The 24324-nt window shown below is 41.0% G+C and overlaps 1 protein-coding gene across 3 annotated transcripts; it reads right to left on the bottom strand.

Moving 5' to 3' along the window:
- Positions 1 to 4795: 4795 nt before the first annotated feature.
- On the bottom strand, positions 4796 to 23849 carry spg21 (SPG21 abhydrolase domain containing, maspardin). 3 transcript variants are annotated; one of them, XM_039795202.1, is made up of 9 exons: positions 23553 to 23849; positions 23064 to 23181; positions 16781 to 16942; positions 14402 to 14482; positions 9980 to 10125; positions 9787 to 9895; positions 7598 to 7705; positions 7355 to 7495; positions 4796 to 5736 (listed from the first exon to the last, which is right to left on the bottom strand). In XM_039795202.1, the coding sequence occupies exons 2-9, from the start codon at positions 23124 to 23126 to the stop codon at positions 5629 to 5631; spliced, it is 918 nt and encodes a 305-aa protein (XP_039651136.1). In that variant the 5' UTR covers positions 23127 to 23181; positions 23553 to 23849; the 3' UTR covers positions 4796 to 5628. The 3 variants fall into 3 exon arrangements, with proteins under 3 accessions (XP_039651136.1, XP_039651135.1, XP_039651137.1); XM_039795201.1 differs by having other exon boundaries at positions 23064 to 23126; positions 23553 to 23847; XM_039795203.1 differs by lacking the exon at positions 23553 to 23849 and adding an exon at positions 23342 to 23436 and having other exon boundaries at positions 23064 to 23126.
- Positions 23850 to 24324: the final 475 nt, after the last annotated feature.

Genomic DNA, 24324 nt, shown 5'->3' with positions numbered 1-24324 from the left:
CGGCGCTCTGCTACGCCCTACTACACCCTGATATGCCCTGCTGCGCCCTGAAATGCTACAACTATTATTTCTAGTCATAGTTCCATTATCTTTATTGTTACTATAATTGCCACATACCAACTGCTATAATTATTATGAATCATATTTTTCTATATCTGTATCAGTGTCTCTGTATCCCAATCGGCAGCGGCAGATGATCGCCCACCAAGAGCCTGGGTCTGTCCGAGGTTTCTGCTTCCTCGCCACAAATGCTAGCTCTTGGGGTAATTGTTGAAAATGTTGGGTCTATGTAAATTATAGTGTGGTTTAGACCTACTTTATCTGTAAAGTGTCTTGAGATAACTCCTGTTATGATTTGATACAATAAATAAAATTGAATTGAAACCTTATTAAATTAGAATTTAATATGAAAAATATATTGCTAACATTGACAACTCTGTATTGCACCATTACACATATTAAATGTGACGTGTACATGGATAAATGAACAATATTAAACCGCAATCAACTAATGTTCCTAACATGTTTCCATCAGTCCACGTTTATTTTTATGGTGTAGCAATACTGCACTGCATGTTACAGAATGGCCATTCTCGAGCTTGGCTTTTATTCTGAAATATTTTCATTTTACTTTTTACTTCCAGGTCACCTGTCGTAATGTAATTTTTCAAACAAAAATATCAATTTGCTAAAACCCAAATTAGACTGTTATTTGAGTTTGGTTTTTCTCGTTTTTCAAATTGAAACGAAAGTAAAAAGAAAACATGCTATTTCCGTTTGTTCATTTCGTGGTTCAAATGAAAAAACAAACTCAAGCCCTTGATGGCTATCGATTGACCAGCGAGTACATCCTAAGGCCCTGTCTATAATAGACTGCACAAACCCCCCCCTTCACTCTGAGTTTGTAACTCTCCTCAGGCCATAGATTTAAAGTACCCCGGTTTAAGAGCAATAAGAGTAAAAAGTCCTTTGTTCCATGTGCAATAACCCGGCATAATTTGCACATGTAATGCAACATTTTCAAGGATTGCTCCTTTGGTGTTGTAAAATTGTGTTGTATGTACAGGAAACTTTGTTGTACTTCATGTCTTTGTATTGTTGTCTTTTTGTTTATTTTATTACGTATGTGTTTCCACTCCTGACTGCAGACCAACTTTCCCATTCGGGATAAAAAAATGACTCAACTGGGGTCTCATTTATAAACGTGGCGTACGCACAAAATGGGGCTGAAAATGTGCGAACACCACTTCCCACGCAAAGGTTGTGATTTATAAAAAACAAACTTGACGGGAGAATGTGCGGTCCTCCGACGCAGATGGTGAGGTGGTGAACTGAAGGCAGACTGCAGAAAGTAAATGTGGGAATAACGATTACTAACTAGTAATATTATCAAGTATTGATGCCTTACGCAAATTTTTAACACTAGTTGATGCTGTAATTTTGGCAAGGTGTTTAAGGACAAATCCGGACAAAATAAACCTAGGGGTTAAGAACATGTGTACCGAGTCGACCATTCTTGGGGATATGTTGTTATGCTAATCAAATGTGACCAGTTTTAGCGCAAACCGCTAATTAGCTTATAACGCTAGTGTCGTGCAACCAGTGACAAGTAACATAGCTCAAGCTTAGCGTTCGTCTTTCGACTGGTCGTGACTGTTTTCCCAAGATGGCGCCTGCCTGTATACGTGAACGGTACTGTCTTTATAAACTATCTTTTTAATAAACTGCAGGGCTCTCAAGTTTTGAACAGAGTTCAGAGTGAGATTTTGGCAGCAGGGGTTTGGGTGGGGACGGGGGTCTGATCTGATAAATGACACATAAATTCGTACAAATAAAAAAATGTTTATTTAATTCAGCATTTCTTTGTGTGTGTGTGTGTGTGTGTGTGTGTCTGTGTGCAATAATTAATACTATGCATTGTCTGGATAAAATATAATGAAATAGCCTAGGCCAAGGGTTGTCACAATGGACTTGGTGGGCGTTATCCTGGTAATTTCTCTGCGTGAGAAATACAAGGTGTGGCATGTGAGCGTGTGAACGCCCAATGCGTGAGACTTGAGAGGTATGAAACTGTCTGTACACTTAAAAAGTTCTTAATGCTTCAGTTTACATGTAGGGACCCTCATTATGCTACCGTGGAAGTGTGGTGCTATTTTGAGCCTTGTTAGCTAAGCTAATTAGCGGTTTGCGCTAAAACTGGTCATATTCTATTAGCATGAAAATATATCCCAGAGAACGGTCGACTTGGTACACGTTTATTAACCCCTAGGTTCATTTTGCGACGGATTTGTCCTTTAACAATCACAAATTGTAAACATCTGCGGTGAACCCTGTGCATAATGCTGCAGGATGGCACTGCTGGCACTGCAGGAGGACTACGCCAATAGAAGAATCAGGAGAGAAAGAGACTTCAGGAACCACGACGATGACTTGCTAATATGACGACTCAAATTCCTTAAAGCTGTGCTCTTGGATCTATGAACTGAATTGGGTCCAGTAGTGAGGGTAACGCGCCAGAACCGTGCCATCCCGGTCCAAATACAGGTCCTCGCCACTCTGGGGGCAACCGGCTGTTTCCAGAGGGAAATGGCACCTAAGTGCTTTTTATAAATAGTATGTATAATCTTCAACTTTATAACTAAGGCTTGTTTGGATCTAATATACTGTATAGTTCTATTAAATCATATCATATAGGTCTGGTATGTTGAAGCTGTCCCTGAGTGCCGTAATGCCTGCCGTTTTGGAAGGTATTATTAATATACACTCACCTAAAGGATTATTAGGAACACCTGTACGATTTCTCGTTAATGCAATTATCTAATCAACCAATCACATGGAAGCTGCTTCAATGCATTTAGGGGTGTCATCCAGGTCTAGACAATCTCCTGAACTCCAAACTGAATGTCAGAATGCGAACGAAACGTGATCTAAGCAACTTTGAGCGTGGCATGGTTGTTGGTGCCAGATGGGCTGGTTTGAGTATTTCACAATCTGCTCAGTTACTGGCATTTTCACGCACAACCATTTCTAGGGTTTACAAAGAATAGTCTGAAAAAGGAAAAACATCCAGGATGCTGCAGTCCTGGGGGGCGAAAATGCCTTGTTGAAGCTAGAGGTCAGAGGAGAATGGGCAGACTGATTCCAGCTGATAGAAGATCAACTTTGACTCAAATAACCACTTGATACAACCGAGGTATACAGCAAAGCATTTGTGAAGCCACAACACGAACAACCTTGAGGCAGATGGGCTACACCAGCAGAAGACCCCACCGGGTACCACTCATCTCCACTAAAAATAGGAAAATGAGGCTACAATTTGCACAAGCTCACCAAAATTGGACAGTTGAAGTCGATTTCTCGATTTCTGTTGAGACATTCAGATGGTAGAGTCAGAATTTGGCGTAAACAGAATGAGAACATGGATCCGTCATGCCTTGTTACCACTGGGCAGGCTGCTGGTGGTGGTGTAATGGTGTGGGTGTAATGGTAAATGCCACAGCCTACCTGAGCATTGTTTCTGACCATGTCCATCCCTTTATGACCACCATGTACCCATCCTCTGATGGCTACTTCCAGCAGGATAATGCACCATTTCACAAAGCTTGAATCATTTCAAATTGGGTTTCTTGAACATGACAATGAGTTCACTGTACTAAAATGGCCCCCACAGTCACCAGATCTCAACCCAATGGAACATCTTTGGGATGTGGTGGAATGGGAGCTTCATGCCCTGGATGTGCATCCCACAAATCTCCATCAACTATCCTCTCAATATGGGCCAACATTTCTAAAGAATGCTTCCAGCACCTTGTTGAATCAATGCCATGATGAATAAAGGCAGTTCTGAAGGCGAAAGGTGGTCAAACACGGTATTAGTATGGTGTTCCTAATAATCCTTTAGGTGAATGTAGGTAGTCTATAGATCAGGTTTCCCTACTGTGCGAGAACAGGCTAAAATTATAATTAAATTTGCAGCAATTCACCAGCGTCTGAGAAGTTTTTTGCTTTTCCCCCGCCAGTCATGATTCGGCGTAACGAAAGAACAACTGCCAGGGTCGTTAACATACTGATCAGCATTCATGAGGTGCTTTGCATTGACTATATAATTTATGGTTAAAAATTCCCACGTACAGGGCAGGATAAGAGGCTGATTCACATACGCACACTTGTGGGTAATCTGTGATTCATAAATTGCTTACAGGTTTTATAAATCAGAATTTTTTTTGGCGTACGTACACTTTCAGTAAGGATCCTATGCACAGTTTTATAAATGAAACCCCAGAACTATGGAGCTGAACTGCAGAGTCGGGGATAATTCTGTCACCATGAGCAACCTCTTTCACATTACATGTTGTCATTTGATCCATTGATATTGATTGAGCAGCTTTACATAACTTTAAATGTCTTATTGATTAGAATTTTATGGCAATAATTTAAAATAAATACACCCACAGAGCTTTTAGAAAGATGCAGAATAAAAGTATTGCTTTTACGAAAAAATAAATGATTGTGAATTCCTTTAAAAAACAATGTTGATGGGTCCAAAATAATTTTGTTAATGTCGGATGTTTGCTTTCAGCTTCTAACAAGGCTTGTGAGCCAATAGTATAAGTGACTGTAAGTAGTTGCATGGCAAGTTCTAGTTGTGACGTGAATGTAATAGAAGGGGGAGGGGGAGTGAAACATCTAGTGGCTAAATTCAATCAATTGCACCTAAATATGACCAATAGGGTCTGGACTTGGTGGACAAACAGAGTTGGTTCTACTGTAGTGAAAGAAATGAAAGGAACACACGTTTGCAGCACATTCTGCTATTCCTCCTTGGTTGTACATGACATATATACACAGCAGATTTCAACATTCATCTGCTAGAAAGTGACATTAAATGAAATTATTATGTTTCACAGTGTAGAGCATGTTTTCATCATATCTTATACAAAGACACAGGACACCACGTATTCTACAAGTGTTCAGAAGCAGAGAAAGAAAAGTGATCAGTTATCACTACAGGAGCATTTGGAGCTCTGAATGAACCCCCAGGCTGTAGTTGTAGTGGACTTGGACCTATGATTGGAAAGTGTTTTAGTGGCTGAGGCTTTGGCAGTTCAACAGATGGACGGCTTCACGAAGACACTGCTCACAGGCACAACGTGTAACCTTAGGACAGCTCCCCACTGTGACATGAGTGGAAATAACAACTGAACATGTGATATTTTAAAATAAGGTACTGTATTCAAAAACAAACGGGGAAAAAAATGCAATTTCATCTCTTTGAATTACACAAAAACTTTCAGATATACGTCTCCATAACCAGTGTTCATCTTTCTGTTAACAGGAAACCATGTTAAGCACAATATATATTACACATAGAAATGAACACTTGAGGCAAACAGTTCAGGCAGTTTATGAGTGCAACGATTATCAAATTCATTCCACATAAGGCAAAGTGTTTTTAAAGCAAAGCGGCCAAGTACAATCCATGTACAGGTCATTATCAAAATATTGCTTCATCTGTTAAATAAAAATATTCTCAGTTGACTCGCTGATTGACTGTTGAGGTCCATAAAAAATTGAAGAAAGTCCTGTGAAATGCTGAAGAGCGAGAGAAAGTGTTGAGGAAGTGTGGTGTCATTGGTCGGGGTCAGATCCCTGCTCCTGCACCTCCAGCTCCTCAGCACTCACCATGGCAGGACTGATGGCAGCGTATCTCGTCCCGTGGAACTGACGCAGGTGAATCTGTGCAGGAAAACACAAGCAGCATCATAAAGAGACGGAGGGACTGAGGAAACAGTCAGCCATCCACAAACTCCCGGGCAGTTCAGTACTTGTGTTTTAAAATTTTCTGGTGGCAGAGATAGAGGCAGAGATGTTTCCTGTACGGGACTCTCACACTCAAAACACTGAAAAGTCTGATCTCTGTTACATGATAGGGTAGAGTTTCTCCAAAAGTTACAACCAAAAAACGGTACACCACTGCAGCTCATTTTAAACTGGATAGACAGTAGCTTAAGGATGGTACATGAACAAATGATTCATGAGGTTTTCGGTAATAGGGTGTATGGTTGAATATTGAAAAACAATTCAAACTAGAACTGCAAGCAGTTACGACGGGGTCCAAGCCTCCCCGGCGCGAGTCGCCCCAAACAACCCGGGGGAACATGCGAAAGCGGAACCCAAAGCATAATGATGGCAAATGTCAGTAAATATCGCGGAGTGTGTGCTGCAAGGTCTGTAGTACACTGCAATTGTAAATATCCCATGTACATTGATTGAGTAAAAGGGCCAAAAATCGTCTACGTTGATTATAGCGCCCCCTAATGGCCGAACTTCACCAAATTTGGTACAGAGCCTCAGAGCAGCATGCCAAACAAGCATCACAAGTTTCATGTTGATAGCAATTACTACGGTAGAGAAATTGCAATTGCTAATGTTCAATTTACATGCATTGAGTTATTGGCCAAAACACATAAATGTTGATTATAGCGCCCCCTAATGGCCGATCTTTGCCAAATTGTGTACAGAGCATCGTAGTGGGGTGTTCTAAAATAATCTTTAATCTATAATAAGTAATCATCAAATATAATAATCTAATCAGCAAAAAATAAAAAAATTTTGCTGATAGCATTTAATTTGTCCGAGATATGCTAAAGTTCGTGTTTGGTAGCTAACTAAGAAAATTTGTTTGGTCGGAAATTGCGCATAGTTTAATGTAGCAAAATTCTTTTGATAAATTTTAGTCAGGTCCATCTGGAGATGCTACGTACTAAGTTTCGTGCAGATTGGTCGCACGGCCTAGGAGGAGTTCGAAAAAGTTGGGTTTGCACATAGCGTGATACTGCGAAACAAAACTTCTTAGCAGAAATGGGCTATCATCAGATTCAGCTTGATTCAAGGAACACGTGGATGTGCTCGTGGTTGTGGCGGTGGTGCGTGATCACGGTTGTATCATGTGGAGGCGCCGACAGTTTTGTTGTCATTACTTAGAATTCCTCATGGGGGAGACAGAAACTTCGCAACGTAGCTTTAAGAGTATTTATTTATTTTGCTTATTCTGGCTTTTTCTTAAAGTGGAATACTTTGTGTCTTGTATTTTGTTAAAATTTTTTGTAAGTTGTTTGAAATAAAACTATTCACTCATTCATTCATTCGCATGGTGAAAAGTAGAGAATACCTACTAAAACAAAAGCTGTTGAATTTTGGCAGCATTTCCCTTTGATTCTTCGACTCTTTCTTTAAATAAAATACCAGCCCACTACGGACTGAATCCATCTGGGATTGTTCACCTGGAGGATCAACATGTGTCCTCTGCAGACAGCAGCTGATAGTTGATAGTAAAAGAGAAACCAGCGCACACCTGTATGTAGAGGTTGACCTCAGCACTCCTGCACAGGTACGGGAAGTTGCCTCCTGTTTTCAGATGAGCCCGTCTGGCGTTAGGATACAGTTTATACATCTCCTCCTTGGCCTCCAGCGACAGAGCACTCTGATCAAACACCTCCACAGAGAAAGCATGTCTTTCAGGTTATGGCAGTAGAAAACATACATGGATGTAATGGACACTGGTATACCTGATGGAGAGAGATGGTTCAACACTTACATCTATAATGGTCACAGCAACATCTTTGATTTTGTGCGGCTCCACGTAAGAGTTCTGACAGTTGAGTGTTAGCCGCGATGCTAACTCACTTTGGTTCAGACTCTCCAACTACAGCACAAAAACAGCACATGGAGGGCAGAGATAACATTTAAACAAGGAGACATAGAGATTACATATGCATACTTAAAAAGGAACAAAGTGGTCACCTGGTTGGACAGAGTAGTTTAACATTTTGGGAAACACATTTATTTGATATATTTCCAAGACAGAGTTCTGCAGGATTCACCAAGTGAAATTTAAGACCTTTATCAAAACATCAACTAAGCCCTAAGTTCGTGTAGTCGTAATACAGCGAAATTATATTTGGACTAGCAAAAGAAAGAACTACAACACCACGGAATAAAAAAAAATAAAAATAAAGAGTTAGCGTTGCATGGACGTAGGAAAATTAAGACCTGTTACAATTATTTAAGACCTAGAACACAATACAGCGAATTTGAGACTTTTTAAGACCTAAAAGTTTGATTTTGAAATGTTTTACTGTTTAAGAGTTTGTCTAAACTTTTTTTCTTTGACTCATTTCTTCACTTAACATCCTTTCCTCACATCTTAGCCCCTCCTACTGAAGATGTGAGGTGAGGGAAAAGACATTTCACAGGCAAGGACCCCCAACAGCTGTCCATGAACGCCCCCTCACTCTGACATCTCTCCATTAATGGCACTTTTCCATTACATGGTACCTGCTCGACTCGCCTTTTTTGGTTTTCCATTACGAAAAAAAGTACCTGGTACCTGCTAACCGGTCCTTTTTTTAGTACCACCTCAGTCGAGGTTCCAAGCGAGCTGAGGCGATACCAAAAGGTGACGTGAAAGCGACAGAGGGGGTCCTGAACAAACCCGCCATTTTTAAACAGTTTAGCCAGCTCTGATTTTTTTTTTGCTGCCTTCAGCTTCATTTGAAACAAAATGTGTCTTCTGGCTGTGGAAACGGCAACACACCTTCGACGTTCTGTGTGTTTGTCGCGTTAGGTCACGGCAGCGCCGCTACGATGACCAGCTGAGGCGCTACTAAAATCTGCAATGGAAAATGGACGCACAGTGCGTCAAGTCGAGGCAAATAGAGGCAAGGCGAGTCGAGCAGGTACCATGTAATAGAAAAACTCCATAATAGTGCCTTCCATTTGTCCTCGGGAGTCAGACTTTCCAAGGTCAAAGTCGGACAACCACAGAACACCCCGAGCTCAAAATCCGACATGGCTGCCCCATGCATCATCAGCAGTGAAAGCTGTAGTAACACACAGTTATTAGCAATTCTGTCGGATTTGTGTCTCACTAAATCAGTTGTACACACAGTCCTGTCCAACTTCCTCCCGGGTCTTGCCATCAGTTTGATGGGAGCACAGTGACGTAGGAGTTATTTTCCAATGTGTGAGGGCTGTGAAGATGGTGGGTAGTGGAGTTCCCTTGGTCTAAGATGGGTTAGCTTAGCTCTTATCCCTGATCTTTAACCTGTCTTCCTGCGCATGCTTCAGTTGTAGTGTGATCATCACACTCACATGCAACACTGTGAATGCACTTCTGATAGCATATCATTGCATTACTGATACTAATATTTAGCTATACGGCAAATCCAATCAAGATAAGTAAGTCATTAAAATGTATTCATATAGCGCTTTTCACAGATAAAAATCACAAAGTGCTTTACAGAAAACATACAATACACAAAAAAAAAAAACTAAACACAGTGCACAACTGAAGTCACAAAGTAATACATAACAAAACAAAAAGGTTTAGGTTTAAAAAAAGTAGGTCTTTTCACTGATGTCTCCACAGAGACAGCAGATCATATTGGAGGAGGCAGAGCGTTCCAAAGTCTCTGTGCTACCAACTCGAAGGCTCTGTCACCACAAGTCCTAAGCCGGGTGCGAGGAACAGTTAATACATTTGACATAGAATACCTTAGAGGGCGCGCTGTCAAATAAGGTTCCAGTAGGTCGGCCACATATGCAGGAAACTGTCCGTGCAATGAGCTGTATGTTAATGTGAGAATCTTAAACGGAATCCTATATTTGACAGGGAGCCAGTGTAGAGACTTGAGTACAGGGGTGATGTGAGACCGTCTAGTTGACCTTGTCTCTCTCGCACACGCACACGCACACACACACACACACACACACACACACACTTACTCTGTCAACCATGAAGTCGATTGCATCTGCCATTTTAGGGTCCACGGGTCCTTTAGCAAAGTTCCCCAAAACAATCTTCTTCAACATGAAAGCTGGCATCAACCAGAAACTGAGAAAGGAAGATGGAAAGGAAACATTAATGATGAATGTAACCATTGAGAGGACAGTCTGTGATGGAATCATTAAAAAGCACCTGTTGGCTGTCCACGTCTGATTAAAGATGGAGGTATCACTGAAGGAATTACACAGTATCAGCGAGTGCACTCTGGGAGACTTGTGTGTGCACTCTGCAAACTTCTGAGCCAAGAATCCCCCCAGGGATGCACCGAACAGATGGACCTGGAAGTTCAAGTGACAGAGGATCAACATTTGATAGAGAACAAAAGGGTGATCAGGCCTACAGTGCAATCCCTTTACTGTCCCAGGGGAGTTTGTATTGGCTAGTAAGCAGCAGAAAAAACTTGCAGTTGTTTGCCTCAAAGACTGTCCAAACTCCTATAATATACAGTGAAGACTGAAGGAATAAAAAAAAAAAAAAAGGTATTAAGTTTATTTTTTGCCGAAATGTTCACCCACATCTTCAACCCGGCAGCACAGAAGAGCTTAACAACCACCACAGTTTCACTATCCGACAAAATGTCTCCCCTTCTGTTCCTGAGTTAAGGTCTCAAATTCAGTTGCAGTACCCAACGGTACCTTTTTTCTGTACTTTCTCTCTGCAATAACATAAAATTATTTCAGTTGTAAAAATAATTCCAAACCTTTTTATCCTATTTACTAACCAACCCAATTTCCACCGGCTCCGGAACGGCTCCGGAACGGTTTCGGAGTCATTAGGTTTCCATTAAAGTCAATGTGTGTATTTCCACTGACTGCAGAATGGCTGCGTTCCAACTGCGTCCCAGCTCCGGGGATCCGCAGCTACGCAGAGCTTCTATTTTTGCCGGACGCCAGAGAGCTCCGCAGGAATTCAGCACACGGGAGATAATGCGGGACAGGAAGTCGAGCAGAGAAACAAAATAAAACATCCAGTTAATTTTCTAAATAAAATACACCGTCCTCACGGCGGATCATATTTCCCTACACTACACCTTGAAAACACAGCACAGAGTTGTTTCCCCTCTACTCCTCTGGATGGAAACTAACGGCTGTTGGTTTTGTGGTTCTATTCTACCTGAATTCGTGAGATCTCGTGGATCCTCGTGACTACAGCTGTCAGTCATGGCCGCAGCCATGCCGCAACAAATCCGGACCTGGTGGGTATTGACGGACAGCGGAGCACGGAGCAGACACGCAGCGGAGCCGGTCCGCAGCCATTCAGTGGAAATCCGGAGTTAGACCATCTTGTTATTTATTTAGAACATTTTACACTCCATACAAAATAACACATCTCCCTCTTTCCTCCCAAACCCATCCCTATAAACTATTAAATCAAATAATTATTCATTTCTTACACTGCACTGGAACTTTTATTCTTGTATTTGTATCTTATCTAATCCTGTTTTATTTTCTATCTGTTTTTAATGTTTTATGTAAAGCACTTTGGTTTTTTCACTTGGTTGCTGAAATGTGCTATAGAAATAAAGTTGCCTTGCCTTACAATCTCCAGCCTGTCAGTCAGTCCAAAGGGCAAAGAGAACCCTGACTGTCTGTCTAGGTGGAAGTGTAACCGCACCACTAGTGGTGTGCAATACTGCAAAATTTGGTATCGATACCAAGTAAATACAGGGCCAGTATCGCTGATACCGATACGATACCGATACTTTTTAATAATTAAGGTGGATTCATCATCAAATTGCTCAACCTGAATGAATTTTCATGACTTTTAAGTGTTTTTGTGATTTTTCCTTTGGATTATTAATAAGTTAAAACCCAGGACAGAATTTGCATATGCTTTTATACATTTGTTGTGTTAATATTGTATCTTACAGCCTTTTTTTTTTTTTTTTTACAAATTATACAGCTTGCCGTTGTTTCATTTTCGGCCTGAAAATATAGACACACAGCACTCCTCTTCCTATCTGCCATTCTTCTGCTCCGTCTCTGTCCTGCTTGTGTGTGTGTGCTGCTGGCCGCCCCCGGGCCTGGCCGCTTGCGCCGCTGAGTCACATGACAACATCAAATCACAAGGGGGGGGCGATCCGCCCACCATGGCTGCTTTCATCTCGCCATTATGTTATATCTTATATCTTGCAACCGCTTTACAGGCATTGCGCTGACTCACCGTGAGTTAACGTTAGTGATGTTAACCGTGAACCCCCTGCTTCGAGGCACGTATCAAAAACATGAACCAATTTGGAATGGAGCTTTGTATCGGAGCTTGATTCGTTTTGTGATGATCACGTGACCAGTGACGTCCAAAGCTTCGTTTCACAAGTGCCCACGTGACTGCTTCGAAGTTGAATTCAAAAGCTTTAAAGTTGCGCGACACGGGGCGCGCCTTTGAGGGTTGATGCAGTAGGAGAGTCAAGAGAGTCAGGAGAGTTAGTGAATAGAGAGATTGTTACAGTGATTATTATAGCGAGTAGAAAGTGTATAGCCAGTAGAAAGTTCATAGTGAGTAGCCTAGATAGTTAATTGCAAGTAGCCTAAGTTTATAGCGAGTATAGCCTACACCTTCTGCACTGCCTATCTCACCTATTTGGCTGAGGAGACAATGTTGCTCTAGGCTACGTACTCAATATAATCACAGAAATGTGTGTGCAATGTGCAATGTGTTCTTCATTCATTTCCCTCCCAAATTGATTGCACGCGTTCACAACCAAACTCCTAACTTTATTGTTTAGTTTTTTTTGTGGATTCATGGCTAATATCTGTGAAAGTTTGTGACACATGCACATCAGGTGGTGAAAGTTAAGGATGCTTAACTTTCACCACCAGATGTCCTCATAGAGTTCTGAAGCTTCGAGTACTGGACCTTTTTTCGATCCAATTGGATTGAAAGCTTCACTGGTTCAGAAAGCTTCAGTTCGCCATCACTACTTAACGTTGAACAAACTGCCGAGGCGATGTCATTTTGTTCCGTCCGCACCTCTGCGTGTGTGTGTGTATGAGAGCGGAGCTCCGCTCTCTGTCAACATGCAGAGAGGACAGATAAGCTCGCGCTTACAGGAACCGAAATTTGGCAGTTTGATTTAACGTGAATTGGTCCTTGGTAGTACCGACATAATTCGGTCTGTGCCCGACCTCCCAATGGCCACAAACATTATGATGTCACAGTGTGTGTGACCTTTGACCGTTTGGGTGTACACTTCATCATTTTATCCCGTTAGACATTTGTGTGAAATAGTGTCTTTTTTTTTTTCTATTCAAAACAAACAAACAAAACGGTATATACAGAGCAGGTCATGTAACTCGTCAGTCCGTTAATCAGCGTGAGAGTCCCGTAACGGTACAGGAAACAGGAAACATCGCTGCCACAAACAAGTTAAAAAAAGAAAACACAAGCACTCAACTGCCCAGGAGTTTGGGTAACAACAGGTGACTGTTTACTGCAACAACCAAGCAAAGTGACTTCTCTTTTCTCTCTCTGTGACATGACGCTGCCTTCAAGTGTGGTCGGAAATGTTGAACACCAATGCTTACAGAAGGATTTACTAATGTATTTTAGGATTTATATATAAATGACTCAGTCCACAAAAATATTTGTCAATGCACAGAAAAATAGTTATTGTTGTATAAATGTGAAACAAATAAAATATGGTTCACAAATGTATTTCTGATGGACAAAATATTTCTTTGTTAGTGTGGTTGTTTATCATCATAAACTTAATACATTTGAGTGTGTGTGTGTGTGTGTGTGTGTGTGTGTTTCGCTTTACAAATGTACTGTACTTTAACAGGGAAGTATCTGTAGCCAATCAGATGTCTCCTTCTGTTTCTAGTAAGCATAGATAATATGTTTTGATTTTAATGCTACGATTTAATGTGATCACCTAACGTCTGCGCAGTCTGCAGTTATGAACTCACTCTGTATATACAGGAAATGTGAGCGTGCCGTGCATGATTACATATGTCTGAGTTATTAATGCTTGCTCTGTTAGTGATGTGGCATTCAACTAGAGCGTTAGCTAACAAGTTAGCTACATAATGCTAATATAATCATTAGCTAGCTAGGCATAATATGAACCTAGTAACATTAGACAACATAACCTTACAGGTTACTCATCTTCAAATAGCTTACCTGTTTAAATATATGCAATAAAATATAGTTCAGTTTGAACTGATCAGCAACTTCTGATTAACTAGATTATAAATGTGAGGTTGGTAAATTATCAAGCTAAGTAACTATGTTTAATTACTGATGCTCTAGCTGTTTTAAATCCACTAGCCCATTCATATAAGCAGTGCTGTACCTAACAGCTGGCTGAGGTCAGCCAATCAAAATGGCCTAGGGGTCAATGCGTCACTCCCATCTCACACACTAGTCAGCAGAGCTTTTCACTCATTGTGGTTTGGTTCCCTCTGTTACTGTATAATGATGGGATTCAGATTGCTGTTACGTGTATGTGTGTAATTCCTGGGAGTACTGTTAGATGTTAAGTTGGCCACTCATGGGGGAAGAAAACACTGCATGCCCAGCTCTGAAGCAAAAGGAAAACACACACACACTTACTTTATCCAACTGCAAGTGATCGAGAAGCTTCCTGAAGCCGTCGCAGAACTCCATGAGATCCCAGTACACCGGATACTGCAGCTGGAAACCACACATTGACCCTGGAGTCAGGCTAGTCTTCTACTCAGGCCAATATGCTAGTTAAGTAATGGATTAATCAATGGGTCTATTAACAGAAACTCAATTTGATTAGCACCAGTCTCAGGTGGTATCTATCACAGGAAACAGAACAAGACACCACCTTGAGCTCTGAGAAACTCAAGGTGGGCATTAGGGCTGCAGCTATCAATTCATCGATTACCGTATTTTCCGCACTATAAGGCGCACCGGATTATAAGGCGCACCTTCAATGAATGGCCTATTTTAGAACTGTTTTCATATATATGGCGCACCGGATTATAAGGCGCATAGAATAGAAGATACTGCAGTCAAACGTTTGACTGGGGTTGTGTTATGCATCCACTAGATGGAGCTGTGCTAAAGGGAATGTCAACAAAACAGATAAAGTCAAACTTTATTAAGCGTTCTGACAACTCCGTTCACTCCCTCCTTATAGCATTTAAATCTAAGTGGTCCGAGAAAATGGCGATCGTCTCAACGTGGTCCCTGACATGTTGTCATCGGCTTGTCCGCTTCCATTGGCCATATCAGAGGCAAACCTGAACAGATTGGCTAATATGAGCTACCAATCGAAAGCTTAGAAGCAGAAATAGAAGGGAATACGATGAAGCCCACATCGACCATGTAGCAAGCTGGGCAGAGAAGCTAGCGGCGATGACAAGTGCGGAAATGGAAAACTGTTTCACGTTTTTCCGTTGTGATTCGGCCAGAAACTTCAACATTGTGAGGCGAACAGATCGTTTTGGAATATAAAGCTTGGATATTACATTTCCTTGGACTCTTGTGGATTTATGAAAATCAAGTTTTGGGCAAAATACCACTTTGTTGCTGAAAGGACAACGAAAACAGGTATGGATACACTCTCGACACCTGCGCATATTACGGCTGAATTGTTTTATTTTCTGTTACTTTGTAACAGTTGTGTAACTGCTATAAATCATCTTATGCTTTGTATGTGGGCTTAAATTAATCATTAGAGGCTAAGCTTTCAATTGGTGTGTCGCATGGCTGTATATTTTGAAGATTTAATGCTTTAAAGTTATAAAAACGCGAATGAGTGGAAGTTTTATCGAGGTTACAGCAACGCAGTGTCCCGTCAATGGGGCAGTGATCCTTGAGAGGTTGATCCATATTTAAGGCGCTCCGGATTATAAGGCGCACTGTCGTTTTTTGAGAAAATTTAAGGCTTTTAAGTGCGCCTTATAGTGCGGAAAATACGGTAATCGGATAATAAATACTTAGTAAGAAATACTTAGTAAACAGCAATAGTAAATATTTATTATTGCTGTTTACTAAAAGACCCTTGCCTCTAGCTCTTTGCACTGGATATGCAAAAGAGCTGTTCACTAACCAGATGGTAAATGTGACTGTACAAAGCTTACAGCAGGTCCATTCAACTATACTGTTCTGGGGGACACATTTTCAGAAGCCTAATACACACTGAGGAGAAAGTATAAAGAATGCAGACATCACCGGCATGATGGCGTCATTCACATGCATAGTAAGTGGCCATGCTGGGGGGAGGAGCCGGTTTGTCTCCGGCAGCAGCTGAGTTTCCAAAGATTAGTAGCAAACTAATAAATAGTTAAACTACAAACCGACAGCTTTCGTTTTAGCTTGTTGGTAAAACATGGCTATTAGCAGAGTAGCATGCTGTAGGCTAGTTGTGTAAAACAGCGCTGTGGACGAGAGCAGCAGTACCTTGTGTCGGGTTCGCTCCGTAGTACACTGGATGTTTTCTACAGAGATGATGTAGCAGCATGTTTGCAGCTTAAAATGATCCCAAACTTTCTGTCGTTTTCTCTCGCCTGTCTCTTCTCTTAGACCCTCGCTATTTTCGTCTTCCTTCATTTGTAATCTGGGCCGTCAGTCTTGTGCATAGACAGTATATAAGGTCTTGTGTCCACAGAAGCGTCAACTTGTTGAGCGCTAGTAATAATCCTCTGTGCGGAAACACAGTGAGCCGTACAACCTTAATTACATTGATTTTACGAAGCTTCGAGGCAAAGAATTTTGCTTCGAGGATTTTTTGTAGTCGAATTATTCGAGTTATTCGAGGAATCGTTTCAGCCCTAGTGGGCATGTTAAGCTTTTAAACATTTTACAGAGAAAACTAATAACAGTAACAATATCAATAGAGAAAGGCAGACGAATCCAGAATTAATATAAGCGTTAGCTGCAGCCCTATTCAACCTGAAGCAGTAGAAACAGAAGATGTGACATGCTGAAGCTGCAGCGTGTTTGCAGTGTTGAGCTCACCGAGATGACTCGGTAGCCCCATCCCGTCAAAGCCAGCACCTGCTGGAAGAACACCTCGGCTGTCCCACTGACTGGAGGGAGCAAGATGATGGGGCAGCGGATGCTCTTTGGGCCGGCGTCGTACAGCGACCACACCTTACTGTCATCGTCATCAACAATAATCTGGCGGAGACAAAAAAAAAAAAAAAAAACACAACGTGAGAAAACAGCATCCTGCAAACTAATCATGGCCCTGGAGTTTCTTTCACATTGGATTTCAAACAGGCCGCGGGACGCAAATATGGAACTATTTCACCTGAAGACTAAAATAAACACTAAGTTCAAGGAGTTGTTTATATGCATTTAATAATGGGGACCACACATGCAATGGTTTCCAGGAGAGATGTAATGAAACTAACTAGTTAAAGTTATGATAAAGACTTGAAACTTTAATAAAGTCTAGGACTGACACACACACACACACACACACACACACACACACACACACACACACACACACACACACACACACACACACACACACACACACACACACACACACACACACACACACACACACACACACACACACACACACACACACACACACACCCCGTAAAAGGTTTAGATAATCAAGTTAAGTCTTGCTGGCTGTAGCAGTTAGCTAGAAGCTAATTTACAGGAAACACATCTTCTCTGTAAAGAATGACTCTCTGAAGGATTCTCTGGTCCCAGGATCTGACATGTGACTATTTGTTGATAAAGATTACCATTAAAGATATTGGATTAAGTAAATAATTAGCAGATTGCCCAATAATTAAAAAAAAATACATTAGTCTTTGAACTACAGTACAGGCCAAAGTTTGGACACACCTTCTCATTCAATGTGTTTCTTTATTTTCATGACTATTGACATTGTAGATTCTCACTGAAGGCATCAAAACTATGAATGAACACATATGGAATTATGTACTTAACAAAAAATAACTGAAAACATGTCTTATATTTTAGATTCTCCAAAGTAGCCACCCTTTGCTTTTTTGATAACTCTGCAAACCCTTGGTGTTCTCTCAATGAGCTTCAGGAGGTAGTCACCTGAAATGGTTTTCACTTCACAGGTGTGCTTTGTCTGGGTTAATTAGTGGAATTTTTCCCCTTATTAATAAAAAAGCAAAGGGTGGCTACTTTGAAGAATCTAAAGTATAAGACATGTTTTCAGTTATTTCACACTTTTTTGTTAAGTACATAATTCCATGTGTTCATTCATAGTTTTGATGCCTTCAGTGAGAATCTACAATGTAAATAGTCATGAAAATAAAAAGGAAACGCATTGAATGAGAAGGTGTGTCCAAACTTTTGGCCTGTACTGTAAGTTCCCAGGGATCATGGGAAAAACATGAAACTACATGTTGTGGTTTTCTTTTTCTCAAAAATAAGGTAATGCCAATTATTCTTGTATGTAATTCACGACCTGTATTATTGTTTATCTAACTCACTCTAGAACCGTCTCAGTATGGCACACAGATCCACTCACACTGACATGTTAATAACATGAAGACGACTCTTCAGAATGGGTTTTTAATGGAAGTGATAGATGACAAAATCCACAGTCCTGTGTGAAAACATATTCTATTTTACATATATTTCCTCGGTTTAGTACAGCCCCACTTTAGGCCAATACAAATTTTTATATTAAAGATTACAAATAATCTGATTATGATAAGGTTCCCTCCTCAAACTTGTTTTTTCTATACCAATTGTGAACAACAAGAGTTAAAATAGACTCTGGTGGTTGAGAACAGTGACACTGTTTCTAAACATATCTTTGGATATTTTCTGATTCCGTTTCTTCAGCTGACATATACCATACACATTAGGGATGTTAATAATTAACTGTTAACTGATAAAGAGAATTTGACCATAACCCCTACAAACTATATCATTAAAAAAAGGAATTAAAAAACAGTTGGTTGCATGGTAGTATCGCATTGCCAGACCTTCCTCCACAGCGCTGCAGAGGAGGGTCTGGCTAGTCCACACAGCATTCCTGGATGGGAGAAAAACGTGCTCTGGTTTATTAGCATTTCTTTAAACCAATCACAATCGTCTTGGGCGGCGCTAGGCAACGGGAAAAGTGGCGGAGCCGCTGCAAAATAGCCTCGGGAACTTACATAGCTTGTTTCGCCCATGCTGACTGCACCGATCTCGCTTGATACTGGTACAATGTCAAAGATTGGTGTTCCCATTAGTCACTAATGCCGTTTTTCAATTACATGGTCCCTGCTCGACTCGCCTCGCCTCTACTTGTCTTTTTGGGTTTTCCATTATGAAAAAAAGTCCCTGGTACCTGCCAACAGGTACTTTTTTTTAGTATTACCTCCGTCAAGGTTCCAAGCGAGCTGAGGCGATACCCAAAGGTGACGTGAAAACCTGCAGACTACTGATTGGTCGGATAGAATCGTCGCTAATCACCGCGTCATCATTGCTAGCGACAGACGGGGGTGTCCTGAACAAACCCGCCATTTTCAAATAGTTTAGCCAGCGGTGTTTTTTTTTTTTGCTGCCTCCAGCTTCGCGTTAGGTCACGGCAGTTTCCTGCGGCCTCGCTGTAACGACCAGCCACACTCGCCTCATGCATGAGGCGGTACTAACGCTGCAATGGAAAAAGGAGGACAGGGCACCGCGGCCGAGTCGAGCCGAGTAAAGCTGGTACTAGCAGTGGGTAAGCTCCATCAGATAGAGTCCAGGTTTGAAAAAAAAGAAAAAACGGTAGTTACCCTTTAAGAGCCTCCATTTGACTCTGGCTTTTTGTTTACACAGTAGGTACTTATAATACAGACTACAGCATGCTTTAATCTAGCCCTGTTTTCCAGTTTGCCCTTTTTTCAGAAATCATTTTTAATAACTCGCAAAACTGCTTTGTAAGGAACTTTATACTGTTAGAAGCTTACCAGACACTGGTTAGTAGTAGGGTTGTATTTTATCTGAATGAAAGGATTTTATTTTTTTTATTTTTTTACTTTTCCAGCCCTGGCCTAATGGGCTGGCTGGTATTTACTGGCCCGACGTTTGATAGAACTTGTGTCATTTAAGATGGTTTCAGTGGTATGCCTCTTTCACACCACCTACCAGGGTTGGGCTAGGGTTGTCTGATCAGGGTTCAACCCTTCTTTTGGAAATTCAAACCAAGCCAGTCTACATGGGTATATCTCTGGTCATGACATCAGAGATCACCTGGGTCAACCTGGGAGCACTGCATAACAATTACCTTAAGTTCTAGAAATGGGCGGGGCTTTACACGTCATATTCAGTAAACAGCTAACATCACATACTCCCGACCGGCTGTATACCAGCAGAGCTAATGTGTTTTGTAGCTGAAATAGTTTATTTTATAATTGTTTCGCAGGGATTATCTTCCAAATCACAAAAAAATAACCATCAAACACTTCTCAGATGATTTTGTGGAGTGTGATTTCTCCTCCTCTGCATATTTACTGCAGCAGCTAGAAAAGGAAGTAGGTTAGTCTAGTATCAATGTTTGACTATTTTAAGACGAGGGGAGATCTCTTTGTTTGATTTAATTAAAAGTAAAGTTGGGCTTTGTTGTTGGCTTCACGACTTATTTTTATAAAAAAAAGATAAAAAAAAAAAAAAAAAAAGAGAATCGCACTCCCCAGCAGCCGCACTGAACTGCAGTCTGCAGACAGGTGTCTGTCTTGTAAGAGCGGCGGTGCCGAGAGAATTAAATTGAACTTATTTTCATACGTTCACATTGAAACACTGGGCTTTGCCTGTAAAAACTGTAAAGGTTGACTCACGGAGTCACCTTTGGCCTCACTGCCAACGGACTGTTCTCATAGAAATTAATTGAACCGCTCCGCTCTGCTGTTGTTGAAGCTGCCTGTGAAAATCCAGCGTGAAGCAGAGTGAGACAATATCTGTGTTGTTGTTGTTTTTCCAAAGTGTGCAGCGACCGGTGACTGCCCCACTCTCATTTCAAAACCAATCACATAATTTGTCCCGCCCCATCTGGTAGCGACCCAGGTCAAGCGCAATTGACATTGAAATCAACCCTAGTTCTACCCTGATCCAACCCACCTCGCTACCTGGGTCACGATGCCCAGTAGATAGAGGAGGGTTACCCCATTCAAACACACAGTCAACCTGGGTATTTTGTGTGAAAGGGGTATTAGTTACAGGCATAATAAACATTACATTTCTCAAAAGCAATTTTTGAAGGGGACACAAATAATACAGCCAAAATTGAAAGGTATGTAGGATAGGTGTAGTTGTGGAACTCCAGTAAGCAGGCTGGGAAGGTTATTTTATTCACTTTAAACTTCAAAAACTGATTTTATTCTGGCCGCTACTGCCAATGTTTTGTATATGTTAAAGATGAGCTATTATATAACATGTTCAGGTTCATACTTGTGTTTTGTGTTTGTGCTATACCATGTGTACATGCTTTCATTTTCAAAAAACACTATAGCAGCACTTTCTACAGTCAATCATTTACGGTTATTTTTTTACAACATAACCGGAAACGTTTCTGCTGCTGTCCAATAAAGTGCTCTTTTTGCTTGTTTCGTCCATTTACTTATTGCTCTCAACAGCATAACATTACAGCACGGTTACTACGGTCACAGCCTCCTGGCACACAACAACAGCATAAATGCACGCTCCCTGGAGGAGCAGGTGGATGGCTACCGTAAATACTAGAATAGAGGCACCAACAAATTTAAGTTTCAGCAGTAACGTGACCCGGAATTGGGGAGAACTACTACGGTCATTGCTAAACATTGTGCCAAAATATGAAGAATAACGTTGCCGTCAGTGGGCTTATTTGCTAACGCTAGCGGCAGCAACAATTTAGTAATAGCGGACCGCCGCTAATTAGAGATGCACCGATTACAATTTTCTAGGCCGATTTCGATCTCCAATTTTTCATTGAGTTTGAACAGCCGATACCGATTTTAGCCGATTCCGATTACATTTTTTCTAACCACTTTACAGCACACACAATTTTTTATTTTCTATCTTTTCTTTAATAGAACATTTAACATTTTGCATAGAAAATAGAAAATTTTTTGAACAGATAATCGATCGCTATAAAATAGAACTATATGAATTACTCATGGTGTGGGAAATTCACACACATCTAAAGTGCAATGTTATGGAAGAATCATTTCCTTCTTTTCACATCCAATATCCAACTAAAGAAATGTGATATATTTAGCAAACTAAACTTCTGTATGAAAACAGGTAATGGCGATAAAATAATATATAAATAACAAATCAAAATAAAATAAATATAGCCTTGCAGTATAAAGATATTTCTCAAAACATGTTTGAACGTCAACAGTAACGTTACCTGAAAACAGCGTGTAGTTCCTTTTTTAGGCAAGTTTGCTTTATTTGTCATTGTGCAAAAATATGAACAATACCGTTGTATTGTGCGCCACTGCTACATGCATATAGCGGAAACCCTGCGTGTGCAGGTGTGATGCTGATGTTGTGCGATGTTAATCATGCAGCACCCGAGTGCATTTGACCGGCATAAAATCGGCATATGTCAGACTGACCGGTCGGTCGCCAGTAATGGCCGTTCACGTGAAAATCAGCCAATTCCGTTCACCAGCCGGTCAATCGGTGCATCTCTATTCCCAAATACATGTATATAGCGGAAACACTGAACCATAACCTACATACTTGGCTGCTGAGCTAATCTAATAGAATCTAATGATGTTACTGAGGTAAAACCTTTACTGTTGCACTAATGACCAAGCTCTATGCGTGTCTGTTCACTGAAGAAAATCGGCATCAGTTTGCTCACTACGGACTTTATAAAAATCTAGTATCATAGTACAGCAGTATACATTAATGCTGGACAAAAACACCTTTCCTAATTGGAAATAAAAAGTTAAGACTGGGCAGGTTTGAAGCTGTGGTTGGACTACTTGGTGTCAGTGAAATGTTGCAAGACTGGACTCACACATCATGGGACAGACACACATAATGTAATCAGACAGATATTCAAATGTGATCATGCTGCATGATAATGATCAACCAGTTATGCGTTTGATATGATTAAAAGTGAAGCTTTGTTATAACTGACACAACACATTAGGCCAAATAATAATCCTGACTTGTCTTGTCTATTTACTTGGGCATATTGCTTTTTTGGGTAATGTTTAGTTCCATATTTCTACGTGTTTGTAAAATCATTATTAGCCTAAACATGTTATGTGTTCATGTGTAGTGATTATGGATTAGCATCACAGATTACAAGTCATGAGGTACTTACTCTTTTCAGAGGCACTGTGCTTCTGAACCAGTTATAGTCAGGAGACACTTTAATCTCGTCCATCTGGGGACACACACATTGTACAGTTATAGTCAGGAGACACTTTAATCTCGTCCATCTGGGGACACACACATTATACAGTTATAGTCACTCAGGAGACACTGTAATCTCGTCCATCTGGGGGGGACACACATTATACAGTTATAGTCAGGAGACACTTTAATCTGTCCATACGAGGACACAGACCGTCAGGAAATACAGTGAGTTAAACCGCTAACCTCTTGACTAATTCCGCTGTTGGCGTTAGAGAAAGACAAACACCTGGCGCAGTTATATTAGCTGAACTGCTAGCTGTTGGTGTTCGTTGGTAACGTTGAAGATAAAAATCAACAGTATGTGGCCGTTAACACTCGTTACGGCGAGAACTCAATGACCTAATATAACTAAAGTTATTGACTGTGCCTAAATATGACTTATGGCTATTGTTACCGTGTTCGTTGTGGATGTTAGTCACCGTGTCCGAGGGATTTTATCCATATCTAGGTACCATTTCCTCCGGCTGCCTGCCTGGTCATATGACTACAGCTTCACACACTTCCGCAAATCTGCCACCGCCTACAACACAACACACAGCTGCCTGCCTGTCTGACTGCCTGCCTGTCTGCGTGTCTGTCTGTCTGTCTGTCACAAGCCAACGTTAGCACATTACACCATGGAGGTTAGCTAGCTACAGTCAAAGACGGTTTAAACTATGGTTTGGAACCTCTTTGTTACATTGTACAGAGCTGTAACCTTTTGTAACGGCTTGCAGTCAGGCTGTATAGGCTACGTTTACGCATGCGCACACAAACATCCAGTAGCTGTTATCCATGATGTGATATGGAATATCTCTGTGTGCTTACTGATCATGTGTCAGTATCAGACTTTTACTTATGATAATTAACACATTTGCCAGCCATTATATTATACATCTTACAGTACAAACTGTATACGTGCAGTTTAGTGTCCCAAATTCCCCATATAATGTCCTTAATTAATTATGAACCTGCTAAACTACCTGTGCTACCCTTACCCTTACCCTAACCCTAACCCTAACCTGTCTCAAATAAGACCCTCAACCATTTGGGACACTCAGTTTTTGGAAAATAATTTGGGACACTAAACTGCACGTGTACCGTACAAACTGTGTCTGCTGCAGGCACGTGCATGTGCACACATAGACATCAAAAGGGGTTTTAATCATCTGCCCTTTTTCTTCCTG

The sequence above is a fragment of the Perca fluviatilis genome, chromosome 3, assembly GCF_010015445.1.
Source record: "Perca fluviatilis chromosome 3, GENO_Pfluv_1.0, whole genome shotgun sequence".
Taxonomy (NCBI): domain Eukaryota; kingdom Metazoa; phylum Chordata; class Actinopteri; order Perciformes; family Percidae; genus Perca; species Perca fluviatilis.
This window is presented reverse-complemented; position numbering and strand designations above follow the sequence as displayed.